Source organism: Strix aluco, chromosome W (genome assembly GCF_031877795.1).
Source record: "Strix aluco isolate bStrAlu1 chromosome W, bStrAlu1.hap1, whole genome shotgun sequence".
NCBI lineage: Eukaryota > Metazoa > Chordata > Aves > Strigiformes > Strigidae > Strix > Strix aluco.
Window position 1 is genome coordinate 13,086,587 of NC_133970.1, and position 10,939 is coordinate 13,097,525.

Genomic DNA, 10,939 nt, shown 5'->3' on the forward strand with positions numbered 1-10,939 from the left:
AGAAAAAGAAGGTACGTGATGAGGATGAACCTCCCACCTCTCCTCCTCCTTACATACCTCCACCCCCACCTCCGGCGCCTTCACCTCCTCCGACTGCGCCGGAGGACCCAGAGAATTCACACTCCCCACCTGAATCCCCGAAAGAACCAAGACGAATAACCCGTAGTCAAACTAGAATGGGGTGGGGTGACAGCAGCTTGTACCCCCTAAGGGAGGTTGCGATGGGAGGACCCCAGCCTGTCATGGGATATGTGACTGTCCCTCTTAATTCAGGGGACATCAGAGAATTTAAAAAAGAGATGGGGAGTCTATTGGAGGATCCTCTGGGTGTGGCAGAGCGGGTGGATCAGTTTTTAGGACCAAACATCTATACCTGGGATGAAATACAAGCCATAATGGCTATACTATTCACTGTCGAAGAAAGGGATATGATCAGGAGAGCAGGAATGAGAATTTGGGACCAACAGCATCAGCAAGGTCCGGCAGCAGACGTAAAATGGCCTCTAAATCGACCTAATTGGAATAATCAAAATGAAATTGATAGAGGTCATATGCAAGACCTGAGGACGATTGTAATCCAGGGTATAAGAGAATCAGTCCCTAGAGGACAAAATATAAACAAAGCCTTTAGTGAACATCAGAAAAAGGATGAACCCCCTTACCGAGTGGTTAGAGAGACTGAGAAAAAATCTTCAGCTTTACTCAGGACTGGACCCTAATACCCCAGTGGGACAGGCATTGTTAAAGACACAATTTGTGGCAAAAGCATGGACAGATATTAGAAAGAAGCTAGAAAAAATAGAAGATTGGCAGGATCGGGGATTGGATGAATTACTGAGGGAAGCACAGAAAGTCTATGTCCGAAGGGAGGACGAGACTCAAAAAAGACATACCAGAATGATGGTAGCTGCGATAAGGGAAGGACAGAGAGCGAACGGTGCTGGGAGAAAACAGGAAGGTCAAAGAACAGGCTATAGATCAAAGGAACTGGAGAGGGAGAGAGAGAAAGGGAGTATTGTCTGCTTTTATTGTGGAAGAAAAGGTCACACAAAGAAGAGCTGCAGAAGGAGAATGATGGATGAGAGAATGTTTAAAGATTGGATAGCATCAGATGGATAGCATCAGATACCCGAATAAATCTATATCCTCTAAAAGAAAAAGTTAAGAAAAAGAAGGTACGTGATGAGGATGAACCTCCCACCTCTCCTCCTCCTTACATACCTCCACCCCCACCTCCGGCGCCTTCACCTCCTCCGACTGCGCCGGAGGACCCAGAGAATTCACACTCCCCACCTGAATCCCCGAAAGAACCAAGACGAATAACCCGTAGTCAAACTAGAATGGGGTGGGGTGACAGCAGCTTGTACCCCCTAAGGGAGGTGTCAGGGGCTCTATTTGCTGGGGACCCGAGAACGAACTGAGCCCTTGATAAAGTTAAAAGTAGGTCCTCGGCAACAGGAGGTAGAATTTTTAGTAGATTCAGGAGCGGAGAGATCTACCGTTCAATCATTGCCCCAAGGATGTAAGATTTCATCAGAAAAAGTACAAGTAGTTGGGGCGAAAGGTGAACCATTCGGAGTACCGGTAATTAAAGATGTACTCCTTGAAACAGATTCTAAAGTGGGGATGGGATCCTTGTTGTTAGTACCTGAGGCAGATTATAACCTACTGGGGAGAGATCTAATGATTGAATTAGGAATTAGTTTGGAAGTAACAGAACACAAACTTGAAATCAAACTATGCCCCCTACGGGTTGAAGATGAGACTAAAATCAACCCTGAAGTATGGTACACTCCAGATACGGTGGGAAAATTGAATGTTGAACCTTTTATGGTAACCATCCGGGATCCTGAAGTACCGGTGAGGATTAAGCAATATCCCATACCTCTGGAGGGAAGGCAAGGATTGAAACCAGAAATTCAGAGATTAATAAAGCAGGGATTATTGGAGCCCTGCATGTCCCCTTTTAATACTCCCATTTTACCCGTCAAGAAGGTAGATGGGGCGTATAGATTAGTCCATGACCTAAGGGAAATTAACAAAAGGACTGTAACTAGATTCCCTGTAGTAGCTAACCCACACACTCTCTTAAGTCAATTAGGCCCGAACGACCGGTGGTATAGTGTAATAGACTTGAAGGACGCTTTCTGGGCATGCCCCCTAAAAGAGGAATACAGAAACTATCTTGCTTTTGAGTGGGAGGACCCAGATACCCACAGGAAAACTCAACTCCGGTGGACGGTCCTACCCCAAGGTTTCACCGAATCCCCAAACCTGTTTGGGCAAGCTTTAGAACAAATTTTACAGGATTACCAGATAGGAGATACCCTTACCCTAGTTCAGTATGTAGATGATCTTTTAATAGCAGGGGAGGATGAGGAAAGGGTTCGGGAAGAAAGTATCAAATTGTTAAATTTCCTGAGCTTAAAGGGACTGAAGGTGTCAAAATCCAAATTGCAATTTGTCGAAAAGGAAGTTAAATACCTAGGGCATCGATTAAGTCAAGGAACTAAGAAATTGGATCCGGAAAGAGTTAAAGGGATACTTTCCCTACCAAGTCCAAAAACCAAGAAACAAGTCCGGCAGCTATTAGGGCTATTTGGATATTGTAGGCAGTGGATTGAAGGGTACAGTGGAAAGGTAAAGTTTTTATACACCAAAATAACTAAAAATGGATTATTAAAATGGACTCAGGAAGATAATCAATGGTTAAAAGAACTAAAAAATGAATTAGTAAATGCTCCTGTTCTGAGCTTGCCCAACCTAAAAAGACCATTTTTCTTATTTGTCAACATAGAGGAAGGAACTGCATTTGGAGTATTAGCCCAGGAATGGGCAGGAAAAAAGAAACCAGTAGCATACATTTCAAAATTACTGGACCCTGTAAGTCGGGGATGGCCTACGTGCCTACAAGTTGTGGTGGCAGCTGCTTTGTTAATTGAGGAAGCGCATAAAATAACTTTTGGTAGTGAGTTAAAGGTACTATCACCCCATAATATTAGAGGTGTGTTACAGCAAAAAGCAGAAAAATGGATAACCGATGCTAGACTGGTAAAATATGAGGCAATCCTCATTACATCTCCCCACCTGACCCTTGAAACAACATCGTTACAAAATCCAGCCCAATTTTTGTATGGAGAACCTAGTCAAAATCTTTTTCATGATTGCCTCCGTAACATCGAGGAGCAGACTAAGATAAGACCAGATTTGGAAGAAGAGGAATTAGGGAAAGGAGAAAAATTATTTGTAGATGGATCCTCTCGAGTGGTAGAAGGAAAAAGAAAATCAGGGTATGCCATAATTGATGGAAAAACTTTTAAGGTGATAGAATCAGGACCCTTGAATCCCAGCTGGTCAGCACAGGCATGTGAATTATATGCAGTATTAAAGGCTTTACAATTACTAAATGGAAAAGTGGGAACTATATATGTGGGGACTCAGAAGGAGTCCCTGCAAGAAAATGGACGTGTGAGCAATCCTGTGTATGAGCGAGGATGTGACGAGGGACTGACCCTGGAAGAATGAGGAAGAACCCAGGAAGGTAAACAGCTTCAGGGTGAGGGCCTGGGCCGAGAAGAAGTTTGTACAATGTCGATGTGGCAGTTTTCATCCAACCAGAAGAGAGCCTAAGGAGCATGTGCAAAGCTACCTGTCAAATCAGAAAGAATTGTACCATGTGATTGTATCTCGTGATTCTCACCTTCAGGATAAAAGGCTTGTCCACCATATTAAAGAGGCATTGCATTGCTTAATCACTGTGTGATGGTTTGCATGCGTTTAACTCCCGCATCAATCTTCTGCATCTGGCGCCCGAACAGGGACCAAAATCAAATTAGCACAAGTCCAAAGGGGACTTGGTGAAGTATTATCGTGGGAAAGCCGGTCGAAATTCAGCCAGACGCTGCCCCGGTGTCTGAAGGTGAGAATCAGCGCGCTGTACCCTTAAGGAGCCGCGAGAGGCGGCTAACGATCCGCGAGAGGCGGTGGCCGGGGAGGAATGGGGTCTACGCTTACTAGAGACGAGCAAGCAGTAGTAAAACTCCTCCAACTTATCCTCTCTGTGAGAGGGATAAAATATGAGAAGTCCGCGTTAGAAGGCTTGTTAAAGTGGAGCCGAGAGAAGGGACTTATCCCCAGTGCAGGGTGTGTATTTGAAGCCGCTACCTGGGAAGCCATAGGGAAACAGCTATGGGACTCGGTCAGTGATGGAGGAAAGTCGGCAAGAGAAGTTAACAATTACACTGTGCTATGGAAATTAATCCGAGAGGCGTTACAGGAGATGAGTAGTGAGCGTACGGCTGCGGCGTATGTCGTTGCAGCGCTCGGACCGGCCCCTAATCTTAATATATCAGCCACGGCGCCGCTGCCGCCGCTACCGCCCTGCCCCGACCATGGCCGGAAGGACGGACCGGCCCCTTCCCCCCCCTCAGCCCCCTCGCCCCGGGGCGATGAGGGAGGGGGGGACTCGACGCCGCTTGCAGCGCCCGCCGCGCTGGGTGAGCCGAAAAATCCGTTTGATTTAACGATTGTGCCGCCGGGGCCGCGGCGAGCGGCGGGATCTAAATTCAAAACTGCGTCATCAGGGGCGGGAAGCACCGGAAGGGTGTCTGATGCCAACCGGAAAGCGACTGAGGAGAAACCGAAAGAGACCAAAGACGCCAGTAGTGGGCGGGACCCAGGCGAGGGCGGGGGTACAGAGGATTTGTGCCCGCCCCTCCCACCCTCACAGAACAACCCCTCGGGAGAAGAGAGCCCCGCCTCACAAGCCGGCTCTGCAGACATTAAAACTTTACTCCTGCACATTGTAGACAAGCTTGTTAACTTAACTTTATCACAGGCAGAGAAGAGGGAGCAGAAATCATATACCTTTTCGTCAAATACGAGACCGCAGCCATCTGCTCCTCCTGATCCATCGCTCGAGTATGCAGTTCCTGTGCCTGCTACTGTGCCCTCATCATCTCACCCTGCAGCTTCGTATCTTTTTTCTTCACAGGCGCAGAGTGCCTCTGCAGCTACACGCCGATGGAAAGGAGTTCTTAAAGATGCTATAATAGAAGGGTCTTTTATCCCAGAAACCGTACAAGCATTTCCAGTTTCCTTTAATACTGTTACTGGCGCCAATGAGTGGGATCCCTTAGATTGGAAATTGCTTGAAAAGGCTAGGGCTTCAGTAATCCAAAATGGTCTTCATCACCAATTGACCAAACAAATCATTCACTATATATTCTCATCATCGCTGTTAATTCCAAAAGATATTGATCAAATAGCGGCAGTTATTTTAACTCCATCTCAGAAAATGTTATTTGAAAGCGCATGGTCGAAGTTAGCTAATGAAGAACAGGTTCGTCCGCGCCCACAGGGTGATCCCCTTCATCTTGTCCAAGCACAAATGCTATTGGGTACAGGGCCCTTCACCGCAGTAGATCTACAGGTCAATCTCTCTAATGAAGTGCTACGGCTATCACAGTCAATAGCCTGTCAGGCCCTACTGTCTGTACCTGACACAGAAGGCAAGAAACAGGACAAGTTTGTAACAGTAAAACAGGGACTAAATGAACCTTTTTCAAAATATGTAGACCGTCTTTATCACTCCCTAGAACAACAATCTGACATGACCTTAGAGATGAAAGAAAAGATGTTCAAGTTAATGGCCTTTGAAAACGCTAACCCATCTACCCAGCACCTGCTAGCGACCCTCCCACATGGAGCATCTGTAGCTGATATGATTGAGTTAACCAACCGAGGAATGCAACAGTCTAATATTGCAGCCTATGCCGGTGCAGTGCATGAAGTGGTTGCACCATGGTGAACGCTATAAAACAAGGGGGAATTTTCTGGACGCACCACATAATCAACTAGCAATGACTTTATATATTCTTAATGGTGTTTTGATCTCTGTAGTGTTTGTGATTTTATGTTGTGTGAGTGATAAGTGTAAGAGGCCTCTTTGTATGATTGTTCTGCATGTGTGAGACGCAGCCCAGCTGCAGCCGTAGACACTCAGGAACCAGCCGCAGGTGCTGTGGACGCTCCTATACCAACAGTTTGTGATTTCTTCAATTGATCAATTAAGCAAAATGAAGGATGAAATGCTATAAGAATGTATGTATTCAGCTTTCTTTGTTTAGCAATATTAAGAATTAAGAACTCAAGTGTTTAACCTTATTAGAAACTCCCTTGGTTTTCCCCCTTGAGTGCTGGCCAGACTCTGGGTGGAACCCAACAGGAGGATGAAATCAGATGTTTCCGCTCAAAGAAAATTGCCAGTTATTTTGGCCTACTGATTTAGATATATGAGGCTGGACCTGTTTGCAGCGATGTTGGATGCCTCACCTACGGATGGACGCATCGCGTAGGATTTCCGGTTTGCTAGGAAGGGCACTCTAAATTCTCGCTGCATCCAGGGTTCCCCAGCAATTGCGGATCTGAATGTTAGTACCCCATTAAGTAAGTGTGCTATTCCGTATTTTCTTTACTGTTTATTTTTGTGGTATTTCATCATATCTCGTAGTTGTGGGTACTGCAATTACCTTACTCTGGTAACTGTAACTGCTGTTTTGTTTCTACCATTCTGTGAAACCTTTTTAAGTATGCTGTGTTTTGGAGTTTGCCTAACCCTTAATTGATGAAGTCTCGAAATAAGTCTTGCAGATGCAGCTTTACACAGCCTCTGAGCAATAGCTAAGAAGAACAGGCCTTGGAAGATAGATAAGAAACTGCTGAGTTGTGCCAAGGTAGTGGGCAAAAACAGCGGACAGCTGCAACACTGAACTACGAAAAAGCACTAAGCTGTGAGAAGTTACCATCGCGGTAGAGCGGAATGCGCCAGAAAATATGGAAGATTAGTTCAACTGACCCGTGAAACTTATGATGGACCAGCCTATACCTCTCAAAAATTTGGGTCTTCCTTTTATTTTTTTTTGTTGTTTGTCAACTCTGGGGTATACATCACATCACAGGTATACCACATTCCCCTACGGGGCAAACCATAGTGGAGAGAGCACACCAAAACTTTAAAGGTGCTTTTGCAAAAATAAAAAGGGGGAGAGAGCTTGGCTGTTGCAGAATGACGTGCAAAAGCGGTGTATGTGTTAAGTTACTTATGGCTCACAGGTGATAGGGAGGAACCACCAGTAGTAATACATAAGTATGGGTCTGAAATCCAGTATAAACCAGTGTGGAGATAGTGCTTTTGCTCAGTACAAAGATATTGCTAAGGGAGAGTAGAAAGGACCTGTGGAACTAACAATGACGGGTCGAGGCTATGCCTGCGTTATTACCGATACCGGCACTAGATGGGATCCATCTTGCTGGGTGCGATCTTGGAAAAGAGATCAAGGTTGTGATTCTAAGCCTTGTGATGGTTCCGACAGTGATTAATGCTCATCCAGCAAAAGTAGTGTTTCCCTGACCAGACATATGGGTAACTATAGCTAAAGAGACAGGTCAAGAATCCTTCTGCCTTTCGATGGCTACTCCGTCGGACCCATTCAGAACATGCTTATTGAGATTCCCTCACTTTGACCCACAAGAATTCATTAGGTTTGTGTCAGACGATAGTTGGGAAAAATGAAATTTTCACAGGCCAATGACATTGCTCAAATTACCCAGGCAGGCACCAACACCACAACCTTTTGGCAAGGTCAACTTATTACGAGCAAAGAATTGCTAAAAGGAGTAATCATTGTAATTATTGTGATTATTGTGCTTGCTATTATTTTGCCATGTTTAATTTCTTGTGTTAGACAATCGCTGCAAAAAAGCTTACAAGGGGTTTGGATTGCTCAAAAACAAAAAGAGGGATATGTGGGGACTCAGAAGGAGTCCCTGCAAGAAAATGGACGTGTGAGCAATCCTGTGTATGAGCGAGGATGTGACGAGGGACTGACCCTGGAAGAATGAGGAAGAACCCAGGAAGGTAAACAGCTTCAGGGTGAGGGCCTGGGCCGAGAAGAAGTTTGTACAATGTCGATGTGGCAGTTTTCATCCAACCAGAAGAGAGCCTAAGGAGCATGTGCAAAGCTACCTGTCAAATCAGAAAGAATTGTACCATGTGATTGTATCTCGTGATTCTCACCTTCAGGATAAAAGGCTTGTCCACCATATTAAAGAGGCATTGCATTGCTTAATCACTGTGTGATGGTTTGCATGCGTTTAACTCCCGCATCAATCTTCTGCATCTATACACCGATTCTAGATATGCCTTCGGAGTAGTACATACCTTTGGGAACATATGGGAAGAGAGAGGCCTAATCAATTCTCGGGGGAAGGACCTAGTACATCAGGAGTTAATATCACAAATTTTACAAGCTATACGAGGGCCCAGCGAAATTGCGGTAGTACACTTAAAGGGACACTAGAGGGGGCTCAATCCTTTAGTACGGGGGAATAACCTTACTGATCAAGAGGTAAAGAGAGCAGCGCTATTAGCACTGCACTTGGATGATCCGATAGAGACCAGAAAGCGGTGTGTTAATTGTGGAGATAATTACCTCCCCTGTTATGCTTGCTGGGACGATTTCGGGGTAGACGGCATAGAATGTGTATGTGAAAGACCAGGGTTTAAGTGGTGCTTTTTCCATGGAAAATCCTATGAAATTTTAAGTTTTACTGTTCAAGAACAAGCAAAATTAAATCAAATGGGGATTAAACAGAAAGCTAATGAAAAATGGGAACTCCCGGATGGCCGAGAAGTTCTCCCAAAACCCATAGCTACCAAGATAATACAGCAATTCCATAAAAACACTCATTGGGGAACTCAGGCATTAGTGGATCAATTTGCAACTAAATACATGTGCATTGGGATATATGATATAGCCAAACGAGTGATAGGAGAATGTCTCGTTTGTCAAAAAGTAAATAAACATCAAATAAGAGAATGAGTATATGGGGGGCGAGAATTGACTCATAGACCTTTTGCAAGAATACAAATAGACTTTACTGAATTACCAAAGGTGGAGAGGTATAAATACTTATTAGTAATTATAGATCATTTAACCCAATTTGTAGAAGCCTTTCCCACAGCTCGAGCCACAGCTCACACAGTAACAAGGATATTACTTGAAGAAATTATACCTCGGTATGGAGCAATAGAAGCAATAGACTCAGATAGGGGTCCACACTTTGTATCCAGAGTAGCCAAAGAGACTTTGGCTGCGCTGGGTACACAGTGGCAGTACCACACTCCGTGGCACCTGCAGAGCTCAGGGAAAGTTGAACGTATGAACAGAGAAATAAAAAAACAACTTACCAAATTAATGTTAGAAACCAAAATGTCATGGGTAAATTGTCTCCCTTTAGCATTGTTAAATATCAAAACTCAGCCCCGAACCGATGTAAGTATTTCTCCCTTTGAAATGCTATATGGGATGCCCTATGATTTAGAAATGCCACCGGATCACCCCCAACTTGAAGAATTAAAGATAAAATCCTACCTGATACAGCTAATGGCAAGGAGAAAACAACTGCAGGCCTGGGGGATGGTAGTACAAAGGCCTCCATTGGATGTGACCATGCATCAAATCCAACCAGGAGATAAAGTACTAACCAAATCATGGAAAGAATCTTCTTTGACCCCCGTTGGGAAGGACCCTATGTTGCTCTTATCACTACAGAAACTGCTGTTCGGACTGCTGAGAAGGGGTGGACACACGCAAGCCGAGTAAAGGGACCTATACAGGATCCGACCTGGAAAATGACCAGCCCTCCTGGGGATCTACAAGTCACCCTTCGGAAAACCTGAAAGAACTCTCTACACATTGTGAGATAAGAACCTATGAAGGACTCGATGAGTGAGACCCTGATATTTTGTCCAATTGAAACTTGTATTTGTTTTCCCTTTATATGCATAAAGTGTAATGTATGTAAAGAAGGCTGGGGGATTCATAATGCACATGGAATAAATCTCCGGTCTAGTTGTGATCAGTGTTATCAACGAGAATGGAGATTAACTAATCAGGCCCTAAAAATTGGAGTAAAAACGGGAAAAATAATTGAAGATTCTAAAACTTGGTGGAAAATATTTACTAAAGGGATAAATCCCGAAAGAGAGTGCACTCACTCTAATTGACCTACTGAATAACACCCTCAGATCCTAAGGGTGATCTGTAGAAAGCACATCCCCTGGGTCCCCTGTCGTGGACCCGAGGTCAAAGCTAAAAAAACTGGGAGACCTGTGTGTCCCGGAGTAGAGACAAACGTACCCCTGAAGAATACGGCTGCTGCCGAGAAGATGGAACACCCTGCTGCTCTAAGCAACAGAGTAGGCAGAGGAGGCAGAGACGTACCAAAGTGGGGAAAACTTTACTGCCCTACTTGTGATAGACAGTAAACTGTTTGTTCATCAAATTCCATTAAAGATACTGGGAGCTCGTGACATGTTATTCCATAAACTATGTAGGCCTAAGCTTAATCTTAACTATTACATTGTGTAGCGACTAACTGACTGCAAGTGCTTATCTAAGTTGAAATGCTGAAGCAAGGACTCCTATTGTGCAAAAGACTGAAAAGAGGGAGAAAGGGAAGAAGGACAAAGGGGAGAAAGACAAAGGGGAGAAGAAAAAAGGGGTAGTGTCTATACTCTGTAAGATATAAACAAAAGCTTTGTGAGCCACTCTCAGGAAAGCAGGAAATACGAGGAGTTGGTGACGTGAGGAAGACCCGGATGGAGCGACCCCCTAGCTGCAAAGTGCGCAGACGCAGGGTACACCTCTCAGAGAGACCCGATACCGGAAGGCGGAGGATATAAAAAAGACGGACCCTCGGGAAGTGAGTGCGCGCCGTTGGTGGAGCAAGGACTCCCCGGCCGCCCAGCACTGTTTTGCTTATTGCCGCTTGCTGAAATAAATAGTTGAAATTTAATTTGTCCTAACTCGCATCATTTTGGCAAGATAGTCTATAACATTAACAACTCGTCCCTACCTTCTGTCTCAGTTCCACT

At 44.8% G+C, this 10,939-nt stretch overlaps 1 protein-coding gene and 1 long non-coding RNA gene across 2 annotated transcripts in view; both read left to right on the forward strand.

Moving 5' to 3' along the window:
* The first annotated feature begins 3,435 nt into the window (after nt 1-3,435).
* Nucleotides 3,436-8,120, forward strand: LOC141917727 (uncharacterized). The gene is made up of 2 exons (XM_074811137.1): nt 3,436-6,102; nt 6,644-8,120. Exon 1 carries the CDS (start codon nt 3,998-4,000, stop codon nt 5,807-5,809), a length of 1,812 nt encoding a protein of 603 aa, XP_074667238.1. The 5' UTR covers nt 3,436-3,997; the 3' UTR covers nt 5,810-6,102; nt 6,644-8,120.
* A 2,330-nt stretch (nt 8,121-10,450) lies between these two features.
* The window catches only part of LOC141917651 (uncharacterized), a 124,858-nt gene continuing 124,369 nt past the window's right edge, over nt 10,451-10,939 (forward strand). The window contains exon 1 of the long non-coding RNA XR_012621389.1: nt 10,451-10,767. This is a non-coding gene — a long non-coding RNA (uncharacterized LOC141917651). The remainder of the gene's footprint in view (nt 10,768-10,939) is intronic.